Source organism: Parus major, chromosome 2, assembly GCF_001522545.3.
Source record: "Parus major isolate Abel chromosome 2, Parus_major1.1, whole genome shotgun sequence".
Taxonomy (NCBI): Eukaryota; Metazoa; Chordata; class Aves; order Passeriformes; family Paridae; genus Parus; species Parus major.
The window spans coordinates 112,442,766-112,461,733 of record NC_031769.1 but is presented as its reverse complement, the minus strand read 5'-3'; the positions used below and the strand labels follow the sequence as shown (position 1 = coordinate 112,461,733).

General features: G+C 35.8%; 1 protein-coding gene across 1 annotated transcript in view; it reads right to left on the bottom strand.

Annotated features, from left to right (window-relative positions):
* Nucleotides 1–18,968, bottom strand: part of LOC107216088 (RP1 axonemal microtubule associated) — a 132,824-nt gene that overhangs the window by 30,378 nt on the left and 83,478 nt on the right. Inside the window, exons 29-33 of the mRNA XM_033512262.1 lie at nt 17,856–17,995; nt 13,186–13,438; nt 7,234–7,475; nt 4,611–4,737; nt 2,871–3,019 (exon numbers count right to left, since the gene is read on the bottom strand). Coding sequence (XP_033368153.1) covers nt 2,871–3,019; nt 4,611–4,737; nt 7,234–7,475; nt 13,186–13,438; nt 17,856–17,995 — 911 coding nt within the window. The remainder of the gene's footprint in view (nt 1–2,870; nt 3,020–4,610; nt 4,738–7,233; nt 7,476–13,185; nt 13,439–17,855; nt 17,996–18,968) is intronic.

Here is an 18,968-nt window from a genome sequence, read left to right as displayed (position 1 = left end):
ATTGGCCAATTTCATAAAACCTAGATTAAAATACTTAAGTATCAGCCATAACATATTCAGTGTAATTTACTGATTTTGATGGAACTGATCTGACAAAAAACCCACATTCTCAAAGAGGAAATTTTTGGATAGCTCACAGCCATATGACAGACAGAGCATACAGCAAGTCTGTCAAAGGCCATATAAAGAAGCATCAAGAATTGCATTTGCTGAAAAATGTTGCATGTCAGAAGCAACATGGAGATACCATAAGGATTTTACATAGCTGGGTCCTGGTTTTCACAGAACATCTGCACGGGGTATACTTGGTTCAAGAAAATGCTCATAAGCAGGTAACATCTATCAGGCTTAAACTGACTCACAAATCACGGATAAATACTATCAGGATTTCATGAAAGCTGAACTGCATGAAGAAGTGTGCTGAGATTGCATCTGTCCTCACAGCTTTTAGGAGAACACCAAACAAGGCATCAGTGTCATAGCAATTTGAAAGGCTATGGTTCTTGCAGGACAAGTTCTCACACTCATTTGTATGAGTAGATCAGCAGAAGCTCAGCTCTCAACAGTGGCAGCGCTGCCCTCTCGGGGGTGAGCTACAGGGCTTTACTGGTGAATTTATAATACCATGCACACTACTTTACCTACAGGTTCTCACATGGTCTCACAGGTGTAAGGACTTTGGAAAGACACAAAGCAACCTTTCAGATATAAGATGCTAATTCACTCTTTTACTATCATGTAACTTAGCCGGTGAAAATAAAAAAACTGTTAAATGAGAGAAGAATATCTCCAATCCACTGCAAACTTTCCTGAATATTTAAACATTTCTGTGTATTTCTGCATAGCTAAACTGTTGCTTGTAACAGCCCTGACATTCTGTGAGACTAACACCATATTTTGATGTGATTTCCAACAGAAACACTGTTCCAGTTCACTAGCTGTTACTGTATAGTCAGGGGAAAAATTATTGCAAGGAAAAGCACATTTGAAAATGTCAGAACAACTGTTAAGATTCCAAATGCAAATTCTGCCTGTTATACTCCAAATCCCCTAAACCACCAAGTGCAGACTCTCTGACTGCAGGGGTGCTTGGCACAATATGTGATTGGGCTGGTATAGAAAGAGACATTCTACACTTGAGAGTCTTTTTGGAGATTACTTTTAAAGGGAAGAAAACATTGGGAAATTTCCAAAACAAAACAAAATACTGCTGCATAGGCATGAGCCTTTCTTGCAGAATAATTTTATACTTTCCAATTAACCAAATACCTTTACTTTCACTGAACAAAGAGTGAATCAAGACTTTAATGTGTTGCTCTATTACTTATCTACAAGCAATTTCTTTTTAGAGCCCAAAATACTCCTGAGCTGATATCTATATTTAGAAATATAAGAATACTGTGTTATATTCACACACTGCTCCTATAAAATGTCAAATAAATAATGAAGAGATGGCTACATGCCAGATCTGCATCTTATTCTGTAAGAGAGAAAAATTCTGAGCTAAATTGAAGTAGATGCAAATACTGTAAAAGTATCCTTCAGGTTATAAATCTTTATGGCTCACTTCTGCTTTCTTAGTCAACATTTCTAGATGTGCATCCCTAGTCCCTCTTCATTAAAAACTACCAGTCTAGAAGTCAGATTGCTCACTTGTGGGACTACGACTTAAGGAGAAATCCAGTAAAATTTATATTAAAGTAGCTTACTTCATGAGGACAAAAGGACTGCAGATTTAAAATTTTGTTAAATCAGATTATCAGTAAAACTTAATCTGAACTTCAGCATTAGGGAAGACAAATGTGACTTTATTAGCACTAAGTAGCCTTACCCACAGTATTTAATTCCTTAAAAATGAAGCTTTAAACTCTCCAACTTTTCTTATGAATTAATATTTCAAGCAGGTGAAATCCAGCAATACAGTACCCACTTTCAATTCCCACTGAATTGACGAGGCTGGGGGTAGTTAGGAGATGAGCTCCTCCTGATCACATACCATGTCTCTGCTTTGGCTAGCAGTCTAGGTTGATTTGGAAGTTTGCATCCTTAGAGAAACTCTCATATTTTTGGCAGCCAACACCAACAGAAGAAAATAACTTACTGGTTGCAAGGCACTGGTGGATTTTTTTTCTAAAGTTTAATTAGTCCAACATAAATTTTCAGATTTTTGTTTCAGGATCTTTATAAAATTGTTTCAATCCTCAAATTTGTTTTCAAAAAACAGCCAGAGTAAATACAAGAAACCTGTTTATTCCATGTTTAAAATATCTTGTGATCTTTTCAGCTGAAAATTTCACTCCCACTGTCCAGAACTTCCAAAAGACACAAGGTTTTATGTCAAAGACATGCATTTTGCTGTAAATCTACCCATCTTTCTACAGCACATTTAGTACCTAAATTCCCTCCAATTTCTGCTTATACTGACAATGCATCAAGGAAATCTATCTCTGGCAGTAATACTGGACTTTGACTGGTTTATGTCTGTGAGGTCTGCACAGACCCTCTTGGTACACCTCAGAAAACTATAGATGCTAGTGTCTGACAGTCTGGAGAGAGACCAAGAGCCAGACTGAAGGGTAGGAAGTAAAAATCAGGGAAAGATACCATAGCCTGAAGAAAGGCATGGCAGAAAAGAAGTATTAAAATTTGAATATAAATGCACTTGATATAGTCACTTTATTAGTTGTCTGTATTGTTAGCATCAGCTGCATAAGTATTGGTATTTCCCATTTAAGGTAGAGATATTGATTGACACACAATCACAGAGAGCTGTAAACTGGACTTTGTAGACCTCTCTATTCCTCCTAAATCCACATTAATTGGACTGGGTTCTAAAAGTGAAAAATATCTTGCAGAACTTTTAAGTTTACCTTTCCTTTAGTAAAATTTCCATCTCCTTTCCTAGTTAACTTTCTTCTCCCAGTATCTCCCAAGGAGCCTTGCAGTATGACATACACATCTGAATCTGTGCCTGACCCAGGGTCAGCTCCTGTGGTGATGTGGAGAACATAGATTTTCACTGTGGGGAAAAAGAGATCTAAGGTTTACCAAAACAAAACCACTTTAAACATATATTATTTAATAAATTACTTCTATTGTATTTTAATTTTTCATCCTATCTGGAGTGATCAGAAGACCAAAATATATTGTAATGCTTGGAAAAAGCACATAGATGCATTGTAATTAGAATTTAAGAGCAACTATTATAAAGAATAATAAGCTAAATAATTTGAGTGGGCCTGAAACACAGGCAGAAGAAAAAAAATTAAAATAAACACATGAAAAGTTGGTATAAAGGCTGTAAATAATACTCTATGACCTCTTGTATGCATTTAAATACATGACACTCCAATGAAAATGTTCTTAGGCTATGGATGATACTAAATCACTCAACAAGTATATCTATGCTCTGAGCCTCGTGGAGTTCAAACAAAGCTGGACTCTGGCAGGAAGAAATCAACTTTTGCATTTCCTCTGGATCATGGTCCAGTCAGTGGCTGTCCACTCTGCACTGTACCAGTTGAAGTTACTGGCCTAAGGAGAGGAAATGAGAGAGCACACAGTGTGAACACACAGACCTACAGCTGAGAGCTCCTTGAAAGGCTGCTAATGTAAAATACCTGTTTGTACTCCCAGAGAAATGCATAACACACTGGCCTCTAAAATAAGAAAGAAATCACATCCCCAAAACATTCAGTTGAAAGGGAGAATAAAATGTAGGGAGGGGTAAAGAAAATGTAGCTGTCTTCATGCTAAATGCTCCTCAGAAAAAAAAGGGCAGCTTTTTTAATGATTTAAATAACTGTGTTCTTCCAGAAAGAAATAAATCTAAGAAATATTTAAAAGCAAAGAACTTTACCAGTGAATTTCCCATCAATACTTTCTCAAATTCATATTCATGAAGCTTCTGCCTAAGTGCTTTATTTGATACTAACTTCGAAAGCACAGCAAAAGGAACAAGAATATACAGATTACTTCTGTGCTTGATCTAAACCCTTAACTCCTGGAGTTGCCTAGGATATTATCATGGTAGAATATTCATTTAGGATAAGAGCTCTTCCATTCTTCTCTAGCTTTGGTTATAGAACCTTGTATGAAACACAGAACAAACTAAAAATATCAAGTCTTGAGGGGACCAAGGCACAGCTCTGATGGAGTTTAATGATGTGCATTGGCTGGTCACAAAAAAAAGACTGCTGGCAATTCTAAGAACACAAATAACAAGAGTTTTTTGGTTTTTTTTTTGGAGGGGTGGGGCATGGATCTCCTTCTTGTCTGAAGTTACAGTATTTATTTCCTCTCTATTTCCCTAGAACCAGATCATATTGAGTAAAAACTAAACTGAGTACTGTTCAAAACCCTTTTAATAGTTTCAGTGCCATATGCTTGTTCTTTTATGTGTCACAAACTGATACCAATCAGACTTGAGTGCACAATGCTCAGTTTTAGCATTTAAGATACTGGTTTTAAACTCTGGAGTAGGCTGGACCTAGCCATGCATCACCAGGCAGAAATGAAGAGAAAATATCTGCAAAATCCTTTGGACTGCTCTGAAAATTGGACATTGTCACTGACCAAATCTCTCCCAGTGTTTCCAACCTGTGACAAACCTGCTGGAAAAGGGGACCCAGCTGTGAGGACTGGAAGTTCAGTCACTCTTCCTCCTTCTTCATCAGCAAAGTTATGACAAAATGGGAATTCTAGAACATTTTTAGTTTCTCTGTGTTGAAGCTTTACCTAACAAAGAGATAAAATAGGATAACTTCAGCATTTGTTGCGCTCTAATGCAAACTACAGCTAAAGACAAACTATTAAACAGCTATGACACACCATCTCAAAATTTAAAACTAAGAGGAAATAAATTTTTCTAAAATGTTTTTGAAAACAGCCTTTTAAATGGGAAGGAATAAATATCTTTCCCAATTAAATGTAATTAAAATGTCTTCAACATTATTGCTGCAGAGACTGCAGTGAAGGAAAAAGAAATATTTGAAGTAGTTCAATAAGTTTCCTTTATGTAACCTATTCATCCAGCATATGGAGGAAAAAGAAGTGTTGATATGGGCACATTTCAGCTTGTGAGAAATGTCATTATGCCACAATATTTTTCATTGCAGAACATTTTCTTATTCTAAGTAACAGGAGAAAGAAGAAGGGAAAAACTGAAATACAGAAATTAAGTGCTTTCTGACATGTGCATATATCAGTACATATGTATCAATTGAAATTATAGTTTGATACTAATTTCAACATCTATGACATTCTGTGTATAAGCTAATTAAATGGTGATCCTGAGCAAAGTAGCTTATTCTTTTATAAGAGAACATATTTCAGTAATGAAATATCTTACACTATGGTACTATCAGCAACACTGAGATAAATTCCCATTTTCTAAACTATTTAAACCTAGACCAGAAACATATTTGAAAATACTTTGTAGGAAGTAACCTTGCTTTGAAAAGGGAACATAAAATTCACTCATTCAGTTCTTTGTGACCTCACTAAAATGTCCAAACCTTTAAGCCAGTAAGCAAAACCAGCTTTGGTTAGGAATTGTCTCTGGGAGATGGTAGCATTATTTTGTCTTCAAAAGACTCTTAGTACTTTTCATTATGACAGACACACTGAAAAGAGTTTTTCAAATGCACTGTGAAGTATAATGCTAGCATAATTTTGTCTTCATAATAATATCTACATTCCTGAACAGTTTATTGAAACTCAGGTTTCATTTACTCTATTTCTTCAGGAAGTCAAAGACGCAAGAATGAAGATTTTAGCAATTACATGCTGCAGAAATAAGACATACCTTAATTAATTTTGTTCTAGGCATTATTTTATAATGATTTCAATTTCCTCAAAAAATCATGATTACTGTTTTGTAGTTATGGCTATAAGAATGAAATGTGAATCTAAATACAGAATTCAACCAACTACACCTGCATTTACTTTTGATAGAAGGGGAAAATCTCAGATTCTCTGGAGGTGCAATCTTGTAAAATCAAAACAAAATAGCATAGAAATGACCACACTGATTCAAACCAGCAGTGTAAATACACTGCTAAGCTGACTTTAATAACAAATGTTATCCACAACCTCCTATACAAACCCAGCTATTTCGTACAAGGATTCAGCCAGTCCTGCTATAAAAAATGTAGAATAAGAGGAAATGTCTTCCTAAGACCCACATAATTTACATGTATCTCAAAGCACAGAAATTTATAATTTCTTTCTCTACCTCTTCCCACCTAAAGTAAATGTGTATCTTTTCCTTATTTATATAACTTATGCTGATTTCTCTTAAACTGAGCTTTGAGTGATTGTTCTGAGCTAATGAAGTAAAGCAGAGTAATAGATGTCACTGTTTTCAGCTGCCAAGTTTCTGTTCTGAAATTTTTGCTGTGATTTACTGTCTCCTACAATATTCCAGAAGCAGTCTTAATTTTGATAGATTTGTTGGATGACTATTTCATCTGGCTATGAAGATGAAATTAACAACCTGCCTACCATTTAAATGTCAGGGAGTTCAGCTCAGTAATACCATGTATTGGGATGAAAAATTATTTTTTTCTCCAGTTTTTAATAAGAACAAAATAGAAACATTAATTTAGTAGACAAAAGCATGTCTGAAATTTTGAAGAAGATGACTCTCCTTTAGAATTGTTTCTATTTTGTCAGCATAAGAAGATGAAGATATTTTTTCATATAGTGAAATGCCACAGCAATTTCAGTGTGATGTTGGATTTTAGCTGGATATCAGAGGAAACATTGTCACTTTTGCTATTCACTTCTTTTTTTCACATGCCAACTTAAAAGGCAGATAGTTTCATCAAAATGTATTCCTAGTGTCTGCCTTAATTATTTGCCATGGATCACTGAATCTACAACATGTAACAGCCAGTTTGGAGTTATGTAAATACTGCAATGTATGCCAGTGGTACAGTTCTGAAAAGACATCACTGGATATGCTACAGATGATGGCACATCTGTATATATGGCTCTCCAGCAATCCATCCAAGTTCACAAGATTTTTGCTATCCATAGCTATCTTAGTGTTTTGTGCAGTCTCTGAAGTGAGCACTCTACAAGCATTGCAGCTTCTGTAAATTAAAAATTTAGCAATCTCAGACAGGACAAAAAAAGGGAAGAAATTACAGTAGAATATGGAAAGCAAAAAAAAAAATAATAATAATAATAGAGACACAATAAATAATTGCTTTAGGTTTTAGATTTTACCTTATGGCAATGCCAAGTCTCTCCTTCTCCAGCTTCTTCAATTTCTAGGCGAACTTTGAATATGGTATTAAATTTCTTACTTAGTTCAATAGAAGTCTCATAAATCTGCTCTTTTTTAAGGGATCCTTTGGGGAATATGACTGAAGTACAAGTTCCTTTTTCACCACATACAGTTAGAGACATTTTAGGGTTCATGGAACTAGAAGAAATATCACTAGTTGTGACGTGGACATCCCAAATCCCTGTTGAAATAAAACAGCAAAAAAATTAATGAGTTTTCTGAATATCCAAAGTAATCCATCAGTTCATAACAGACTGAGTTAGTGAGTGGCTAGCAACCCGTTCCCACCTTTTCACTTTGCTCAAATATTGGCACATAATATTGAGGTTCACTCACTATTATTGATTTAGTGAAAAGCAAATTTGGGCATCAGTCTTTTCATAGTGGTAGCTGATATTTTAGAGATGGGCCAGTCCAAGAGCAATGTGCAGATGAGACTGCCAGCTCCACATAAGAGGCTTGTGAAGAACCATGATAATGTGATTTCTCCTCCTTCCCTTTATAAATATCTCCTGATGATTTAAAATATTTTTTTCTCACTAGTCACCATTCAAAAGCAGTGTCTTTTTTACAAGATACTACTGGTTATCAGGTTTGCTTTTGGTCAGGGAAGAGTGTATTTTCATTTTAACTTTTTGGGCATTTAATTAAATGAACATGTTAAAATTTGCTCCATACATACTATAAGAAGATGGTGATGAGATAATCTGGTTCAGAACTTGAAATGTGATATTTTTATCCCACCTCACTACAATCATCATGACAGCAAAGTACAAAACTTTATCCATTTCTTCTGTGAAGAAGTAACGCTTGCTGAGAGATTAAAAATAGTCCTATATAGCATCACATAGATTTGTCTACTTTAGGGACTCAGGAAATATACCAGGAGAATTTTTACTAGGTCTTTTTGAAGCATTTAGTCACTTAAGCATTTTAGATTAACTGACAGATCCCTGAAGGCTCAGGACTGCAGACTGATGCCAGGTAGGCTCCTAAGTAACTTCTGCAACTTTATATGGAACAGATATTTGGTTGAAGCTTCAATCAACAAGACAGTTTTGAAGATCAGAAACTTCTACCCATAAAAAAATATCTCTGATTTTGATAGCTTTAATGTTTTAATTCATGTTAATAGCATATATGGAAAATTCAGGGTTATCAAAGACATGGTTTCATTTTTAAAACTTGTGAAAATCAGAAATTTTGGTCACTCAGGCTACTGCAGAATTGAGCAGAATTTGTTAGTGATATGACTTAGCCCTGTGAGCAAAGTGAGACAAAGTATGGATCTGATAATTTCAAATAGCTACTTTGTAAAACAGGTTGTTTTACTCTGAGTAGTGGAATCAGAGACTCTCTGAGTTTATGTCCATAAATCTCATCTTCCTACCTCGGCTTCAGAATGTTCAGTCACCTCAGCTTCCTAACCAGAGCAGGAAAGTCTTTGTCTCCTACTATAACTAATGCAAATAAAGTTTTATTGCTTTAGATCAGGTGAGGATCTGTGCCATAAATCCAGCACTTGTTGACATAAAAATTTAGTACTAACCATCTGTAAAAGCATCTTAAATAACTTCAGTGCTACAACTTCATGAATAATCCCAAATCTATTTTCATACCTATGAACATCATATGTAAATGAAACCAATGATCTCTGTGAAAAAAATGGAAGTCAAACGAAAAGTCATCACATCCCATGTGACATAATCTAGAATATTTTAGCCCTTTAGTACTGAAATACTGGGCCATTAAATTATCAGTGTATAGCTGCCCAGGAAGTCTGAATGGTAGGTCTATGTCTGCTAGATCGTACAGTACCATACGCTGCTGTAATACGTAAATTAAATTGCATCATTTCTGAAAAATTTATTAAGATTAAATTTAAAAGCAGCTTCCCACCTTCCCATTAGTTAAGTATAAAACAGTGTTTTGAGTTTGTGTGGCCAGGTTTTGGCAGCAGGGGGCTTCAGGGTTGGCTTCTGTGAGAAGTCATTAGAATCCCCCATGTCCAGCAGAGCCAGTGCCTGCTTGCTCCAAGACAGACCCACCCCTGGCCAAGGCTGAGCCATCAGTGACGGTGAGAGCACCTCTGAGATAAGATATTTAAGAAAGTGGGTGGGAAAGACCCGCCCAATTGCAACAGCAGAAGAGTGGGAAAATGCAGGAGAAGCAATTCTGCAGTTCCTCAGGTCAGTGCAGAAGGAGGTTGGGCAAAGACTCCTTTGCAGCCCATGGTAAAGACCATAAGACCGTGGATATCCATGGATATCCATGCAGAGATCCATCTGCAGCCCATGTGGAATCCCATGATGGAGCAGGTGGATGTCCAAAGGAGGATATGACCTCATGGAAGCCTGCAGAGGAACAGACTCCCAGCAGGACCTTATGGCCCCATGGAGAGATCCTGTGCTGGAGCAGGTCTACTCCTTAAGGACTACACCTTCCTGGAAGGAACCCATGCTGGAGCAGCTCATGAAGAACTGCAGCCTGTTGGAAGGCCTCGCTTTGGAGAAGTCTGGGGAGGACTATTTCTTGTCACCCCATGCTGGAGTGGAAGAGGAAGAAACAATAGAGACAATGAGATAAATTGACTGTAACCTTCAATTCCTGTCCCTCAGCACAACTGGATGGGAGGAGGTAGAAAAAATTGGGAGTAAAATTTAGCCCAGGAAGAAGGAGGAAAGGAATTTTTAGATTTGGGTTTAGTTCTCATTATCCTACTTTAATTTCATTGGTAATAAACTAAGCTCATTTCCCCTAGTCAAGTCTGTTTGGTCCACGGCAGTTACTGCTCAGTGATCTCACCATGTCCTTATCTTGAGTTATGAGACTTTTGCTGTGTTTTCTTCTCTCCTGTCCAGCTGAAGAGGGGAACGATGAGCAGCCTTGATGGGCGCCTGGCATCCAGCCAGGGTCAACCCAACACAGAGTGCAATGTTAAAAATCTAATCTTTCTTTGTTTCTTTCTCAGAAATCTTTTAATTCTCTCAGAAAGGTATTAATGGACTACTGAAAGCCATTTATTTTTATGACAACTTTGTTAGCTTAAATAACTCTCTTCTCTCCTTGATGTGTAAGCCACTATTAATTTGATAAATCACTACTGTGTCCACTTTGAGCATTTCATTAGCTATTCTGAATCTGTCACTATTTTCAATACCCTTTAACAAAAAAGAGGTGCCATTTTCTCAGTCATCATATCTTTACAATTATTGCAGTTTGATCCAGTTCTTCTGGACAGAGGTGGCCACAATTACACACAAAATTGCAGGTGAAATAGCACAGTTTCTCTGTAAAGCCAGTAATCCACTTTGATTTTGACTGATAATGCCTACATACACTGTGGGGGGCACAATAACCCCATAGCCATGTCACATTACCGCCTCAAAATTATCCTGTGATCTTATAACAAGCACAGGTATTTCTCATAGTTCTCCTGCTGATGAATTTGTGTAGCAGAAACCATTTCAAAATATGTCAATCCAGGTCAAATATAGGTTTTAGACCCTTAGCTACAGGTTGTTCCTGATTCTAAGAAAACCCCCAAACAATTGAAATTAGGATTCTGTATCCGAATTGAGAGCTCAAATAGCTAGCTGAATTTACACCTAATTGTGTACAAGCTGTTTGGCACAGAATCTTGTTCAATTCCTTTTGTTCAGTTCTCAAAGTTTACCACACAACCTCTCATTCTCCTGATAGAACTAACAGCTTTGTAGCACTAAAATATTTCATTAACTTATTCATTGTCTTTTCTCCAGTTCATTACAATTCTTCCTTTGACTTTTAATTCAAATACTTGAGTTTTATTTTCTCTATGGGAAATTATTAGGTAATGACAAGAAACTTTTCACCTTCATGTTTTCTTGCTTGTTATACTGTTTTAGAGTCCAGAGTAAAGTCATGGTGTATTCCTTCCCATTTCCTATTTGCCTCTGTTGTTTCAACTATTCTTTTCTTTGATAGTGTGTTATAAAGATTTTCCATGTGAACAGTTACTAGGTCTATATTCACCTCTATTATGCTTTCTATTTTTTAGATGGAGGAATTATGTTTGATGATGAAAAGCCTTCATAAAATTGGTTTAAATCCTTGCTCTTAGATCTGCCACTGGACTAACACCTACTCTGATTGTCACTGTTTGAATAAATGGAACTTAAAGTTCTATTTGTGTTCCAAATTTTCTGATTTCCAGTAAGCTCATCTCATTAGTAACTGTGCTTTTGCTTCTCTGGCCAACATTATGGTTCCTTAATGAAAAAAGGGACAAGGTATTCTATTTGTTTAGGGATTATACCTACATGATCTTCAGTCTGAACTCTATTGTTCCTGAGAAGTTACTCATCTTTGAAGGTTCTTTTCATAAGAAAATGGTTGAGGAACCTTTGCTCTTTGTTTTACTTCTTTTATAAAATCTGATTTAGCTTGAAATTTAGTAAGTTCCATTGTATCCCCATAGTTTCTGACCCCCAAGGTATATTGCGCTTTGCTGATTTTTCTTTTATTTATCCATTCATCATAGGTTCTCTGTCATATTATTTCTGGATTTATTATACACCCAGACCAAAAATTATTTTCAATAGATGCAGCACTGAGTATAAATAAACATAGACATGGAATTATAAGCAAGTCTGTACTCAGATTTTTGAGGACTATGTGTACGTGTGGGAAACCAAGGAAGGAAATCGTTTTTGCATAGCTATATTCAGACATTAATCGAGGTGCATAAACAAAGATTTATCTCTCTTTTCATATTTTTAGTGAAGAAAGAGGTGACAGACTTTGACCAGCCTTGGGCTTCCACTTTGAATTACCTTCACGAGACACCTGCCTCGCTCTGTGGACTATGCAGGACACCTATGGAATCTACTTGATAGATACCTAGAATACTTGTAGTGGTGAAATACATCTATTTCTTGTTCTGAAATTGTCACTGCTCTAGCTGCTCATGCTGTGCCTAGATTTCCATGGTTTTCTGTTCTTCTGTTTATCAGTAACAATATTTCTGTTTGTTAGATGATATGAGGTATTCACAAGTAACTACAGATGTCTAAATATGAGCGTATAATCTATTAGTTTTGTCTGCAACTATGTATAGTATAAAATTCTCTGGATATAAATATATTCAGGATCATTGAAGTTAATAGAGATCGGTTTACAAAATGGCTGATACAGAATGCAAATTCACACCTTCAGATTAGTTAAACTTTACATAGTTTGGTCTATCAGTTCTGATTCAGTTTTCATAAATGGACCCAAACCAGAATTTTACACCTCTTCAAAAAAGACACGAGAGAGCTAAAAAATCCAGTATCCTGGCAAAGCCTGTTTTCAGTGTCTAAGTTGTTTCTGAATTTTGGTTGTTTATTAATTAAACAATTTGAATAGAATATGGAGTTCAGGTCAACTAACTGTTTGCAAGAACTTGTGCCATTGATATAAGTAAAAAAGAAAACTGCAAATAAAAGCAAATGCTTTCTACAAATATATGAACATAAGGGAAAATCGCATTCTGCTAAAAGAGTTTTTGTATCTCTTCTTGTGATTTCATCACTGTTGCAGGAGCCTTCTGCTCTGCATTGAATGCCATATGGAACAACCTACTTCTTTCTGCTTCAGCTTTTTTTTCTAAACTCAACTAAAATCATAGTACCTTCATTGCCTCTTACACTTAATATCTCCTTATGCTCTAGTTTTTCTTTCCTGAGCATTGTAATTGTATTTACCATCTCTGGGAAGTGTTTGGAGAGACAATGGGTGTGAGAGAGGCAGTTCACATTCAAGCTATACTGTTTCTGGAGTTTGGTTTTATCCTTAAAAATAACAAAGAAAATATTATAGATTACAATTAAAATAAAAGCTGGAAGGACTTTGAGGATTTTGGACCTTACCATAAATCTTTCCTGTCAACATTCCATTCCTGACTTTTCCAAGAAGTTTCAATGTTCGTTCCGTCTGTGCATCACCAACTCCACTGTCTAACCATTGCTGGCAAAGAAATACATATTGTTCATCAGTCTTGCCTGATTCCTGGATGACAATTTGGTCCAGGTACCATCCAGCTCCATAACCCACATTATGGTGCTCCACAAGCACTTTGCTCAACTGTCCAAGGTCTACTGCTCTCATTTCAGACATACAAACCTGAGAGGCAGAAAAGAATAGCACACTGATTAGACCATATATCTTATCTTTTGTCTTTGAGAAGTTTGCATTTGGAAAGACAGATTCCTTCCAATGTTGGAGCACCTTTTTCTGAAAATAAGGAAAGATGTTATAGGTTGGCATTAATATTTGGAGAACTATGGGGGTTTTATGGTTTTTTTCAGAGACTATGTGGATCCTTGAAAATATACATTTATTTTTCTTCATGATCACTGCAGCTCAGGTTTTATTACAAAAAACATCTCCCTGTTTCATGTAGAAATAAACCTCTGATTGAAAAACCTAGAAAAAGCTCACGAAAACTGAAGTTCAGTTAATCCCTCATAGCTGAAAAAAAGGGAGTTCTTCAAGAATCAGGATAGACCTGGTAACTTAAATTTTTGTTTAGATAAGGAATTTTATTTTTAAGCATTTCCAAGTATTTTACATTCTAAGACACCCTATTATTCAAATAGGAAATGTTGTATTATTCAACTCTGAACAGAAATACTGTTGATGACTATGCAAACAAAGGAAGATACTGGCATTAGAAACTATAACTAAGGCTCTGCACGCATACAGGCAAGAATTGATGTGCTCCTCGGATGTAAATAGACATCTGTTTAAATATTGCTACGGCTACCAGTAAACAAAAGCTAAATGGCAACTGCACTAGTGCATGTTGGGATGAATAAATTATGTGAGTGAGAGAATGAATGTGTTCTGTGCGAGATAATTTAAGTGGGTGGGTAGATACATGGGCATGTGTGTGGGTGACATTAAAAAAACCCCAGATGGATAGTAGAAACAGACGCTATAATTTTTATTTGTTGCCAACCAATTTGCCACCAGGCAGGAAAAAGCATGAGGACCAGAAAGCAATGAAGGAAGATAAGATTTTTAGAACAAATTATGTCATCTGGTCCATTCTCCTGTCTGTGTCAGAGTATTCTTCACAATGTGATCAGTAAAAGAAAACATCCAAGTTATTATTCCTATCACAGCCTTAGGACTTCCAGCATTCATACCTTGTTATCTCCACGATATCCTCAAACAGTTACCATGGCAAGTTATACCCCTGCATTTAAGTCTATGTAGCCCAAAATAAGATCTAGCTGGGAGAACATCTTGCAAATAACTTTTCGGGAGCACTCACTGCTTTTTAATTTTATTCTTTGTAGTTCCAAGCCAAATATAATTTTCCTGTCAGTCTACATGACCTTTGACTTAGAGGAAATAGCCTGTATTGCTAATATTCATGTTCCTTCACAGCTAACTCTAATTGAGAAAGGGACCTATCATTAGTTTCATTCTTTGTGATAATAATTAACATTCATTAGACAACAGTGGTCATAATCACCCATTGTTATCAATGAATTCTCATAATAATACATTAAATTGCCTACTCCCTCAGCATTAGTAAGAATGTACTTTTGGTTGATGTCATTACATTTCTTTTTTCCCCTTCAGTATAAAGACATTTGGAACTGCATTAAACACACTACTGGAAGTACAATTAATGAAAGCCAAAAGGATTTTATTTAAATTGTTTTGCAAACCCATTTTACTCTGTTTTCTTACACTTGGTTGAAATTTTCTGTCTTCCTACCTTTTCCTTATATTCATGTTCTTTATCAGTCGAGAGATATCACTTTTTTGTATCTCAAGTTTCCTTAACTTTGTTTTCTTTGCCTGTCCATTCCACATTTTTCAGGGATATTGCTGACATAATCTTGTCTCTCAAGACAGCTTGCCCTTTACACTTCTTCCTTTCACCTTCTATTCTTAGAAACTCTCTCTAAAACCCCATTCCAACTTTTTTATTGATGAACTTCTATGTAAAAAGAATGTAAGACTGGTAGTGGTATTTTAAATTGCAGATCCATCTAGCCCAGTATAGTGTTGCCAACAGCTACCAGTAACAGATTTCTAGGGAAGAGTTGAAAAACAGGGCAAATATATAGAGATGCTTCTTGAATATAAAGTCTCTCATCCTTTTGCAATTTGTGGTTCAGAGATTGCCTGAGCCAGAGATTATGTCTTTGCACTTAACAGCCTCAGTGGAAAGTTGTCTTCCATGACAATGTGCAATGGCTTTTTTCACCAATATGTCTTTTACCATCTGCAACATCTTGTGCCAGAAAGTAAAATGTATTAATTACACATTGAGCAAAAAGCCACCTCCTTTTGTTTTGAATCTGCCACCTGCACATTACATTGAATGCTCTTGAGTTCTTGTATTTCACAAAGAAATAAAATTTTCATTTTCTCTATGCTATTTCATATTTCTTATCTCCTTCACCCTTCCGATCATCCTATCTTTTCCAGACTAAACATACTTGTTTGCTTCACTGTTCTTTGTATGGAAGATATTTCAAATTACTTGACATTCTTCTTGCACTTTTTAAGACAAGTGAATCAACAAAACACAGCATCTGCACTAGTGAATATCTTTGGAGGCATGATTTTGTTTTCTGCTTTGAAGTGGCTGGTTTTTTGTTTTGCTTTTTGTTTGGTTGGTTTTGGGTTTTTGGGGTTTTTTTAATAATTTCTAAGCATCTTATTAGTTCTGTTTTCCTTTTGGTTTGCTTCTGCTGCGATAACATCCTACTACTTTCATATTTCAGAACCCATCATTTTGCATGCAAATTTAAAGGGTTATTCCCCCCCCGCAGCCACTGTTTTTCATTTAGCTACAAGGAATTTAATCTGCCATTTTATTACCCATTCACTGTGTATGAGGTTCTTCTGCAGTCTCTGCCACCAGCTTTAATATTTATTACCTTAAATAGCTCAGTATGGTCAGAACATCCCACAGCTCAACCCTTTCCCAGGAATCTATCAAACAGTGAAGAGCGTGAGCGCACAAAATACCTAAACTGAAGAACACTTTCATTGTCTTCAGCGCAAAAACTGCTCCCTGAAAACAAAGGAATTGCTTGGGAAGACTCTCAGCACTCTGCTGCTCAGTGCAGTGTCTCTGATTTCTTTATCACTAACATAGAGGCTGCATCACTTCCTCTGTATTAGCATCCAGTATGAAATGCCATGTGAATTATTTCTTTTTAGACTTATTTTCCAGATTATGTCACTGATTATGTGCCTTAATACCTTTGATTAACCCTTCTAATTGTCCATAAACATTTTCCCTCAGGAATGCCAAGGATTAACCTGTGTTTTTAATAATATCATCCAGACAATCAACATCATAAAGCTCTTCCTATATCATTTTAGTGCAGTTTGGACTAAGACAGAGGGATTCTGAAAAAAAATGGCATCTTAAAAAAAAGGAAGTATTATTGAAGAGTCAGAACAACATATAGAAAGGTCTAAGTAGGAAGATTAAAGAGACATTCTTCTTTGCAAAGAACAATGCAGCAATACAAGTGCACAGAGGGTAGAGGTCTATAAAGCAAGGGAGAAGCAAAGAGAAGGTGACATGGAAGAAAACATTCACTGTGTCTTCCAAAAAAAGGTGTGGTATGAGATTTAAGTAGTATGTGAAAGTTCAGTTTTACTCAGGTAGCAGACCATTTGCAATTAAAATTACAGTGGAGACTATGGACACTTATCACATGTCTATAGAAGAATTTATACAAATTCATGGAAGAAAAAATATCAATGACTAGAGCATAACTCTGGAACAAAATGATGTGGCTGGTTTCTAAGCTCAAGAAGACATAATAAATCTAGTGAAGGAAGAGTTGTTAAGTGCAAGGCTAGGAAAGCAGTGGAACAGGTTGCCTAGGAAAGTTATGGCACCTCAGGCACGAGAGAGCATAAGGAACACTATGAAAACGTACAGAGGATTCTGCTTTATTGTATAGAATGAATTGATCAAGTTCTCTGAGTTCAGGGTATGGGTAAACATGCTGTAGATATAATTATTAATATGGTAATAAGCAAAGGTTGACCAGGAAATCTCTCCTAGGATTTATCTTTAGCAGACAATTATTTTTACAGTTAAGTTTACCTGTTTGCAGTTCTGTAGATAAATGGATTAATTAATATCTAGTAGGTAACACATTTAAAATCTTTCTTTCAACTCTATCTGGGCAGATTAAAAAAAAAAATTAAAAGAGCAGTCACAGGAAATAGCCGTGATATTTCTATACTTTCTTCACAAATAAGTGAAAATTAAGTCATAGAATTTTTATATCATTGGATTCAGTTCGAGATTCTAAGAAAATTTACTGATAGTTTGTGGATTTAAAATTTATTGGTACTCAAACTATTCTTAAACTGTAATCTCAATTCAGGCAAAATGCCTATATTTAGTAAACAACACCTTATTTCCACAGGTTACCAGAGTGTAACATCCATGCTGGTATTTCATAATTGAAAGACATACGGTATTAGAAAATAATAAAATTAAATACATCAAACAAACATGCAAGGAAAATGACTCAGTACTAACCTTCCCTCTTTCAAAATGTGAGTGCCCTAGTCTCCTTTTGCAGGAATCTCCCCACTCTCCAAATACTGTGATAAATACATCTGCATCAGTTCCTGATGCAGGCAGTGTTCCTGTATGGATGTTGATCAAGTAAAGAACTTCTGTCATGAAAAATCAGTGACATAAGACATTACCAAATTAGCAATGTAATTATCAAACATTATAAACCAATATATCATAGGTACAAGATTAATTTCAAGACCAAGGAATTAAGTTATAGGAATTTACATCAATTTTCTGAGTTTCATATAGATTGCTAGGTATCTCACAGCACACACTACAGCATTAGGGATGAAATGTCCTTTATGAATCAATGCAACAATCCATGCTTGCATTACAGAGGGAGAAAATATCCTACTTCTGGATTCTGGAATCACCTGAAAGACTCAGACTGATCTTATCATGCTTCATAAAAAAGACAGGAGTTCTTGTAGGAATTACAGGTCTTAAATTGAGTAAGGATTTATCAACTCTAACATTTTACCAAGGGAATAAACACAGACATAACAGATGATGAAAACCACTTTTTGTTCTGGATCAGCTGAATTGTGTTTCAATCTCATATTTTGAGAATTATGGCCAACATCATTTAATATGTTCAGCAGAAATGGCTCAGCTATTTATACAAATATGCTTTGTTATTATTCTTCACAACAAAGGATGGCTTGCCATGACTTTTGTCTGATGAGTTATACAGTACATATTCCTTGAGGCAGCATGACAGAGGATTTTTAATGGGTTCTGTGAAAAACTAAATGTTATAACAGACTCTTAAGATATATTTCCATTTGCAGTCTAGCCTCCAGTTAGATGTTACATGCAAAAAGTTTTAAATATTTTAACTAAGACTTCTGTTCACAGAGTATAATGAATAAGAATCCTTCTCTACATATTTTATAAAATGTAATCTGAACAAAGGAAGATATCATATTTTAAATACAATGATGAAATGAAATATGGCTTTGGGGGCAGAAATGGGGCTTGAAGAGAACCTCAAAAAACCCTGCATTTTCTCTTTGTGATTCATGATATTATAACTTTGCACCTGCCTTTTTGTAATCTGTAGTTTAATCC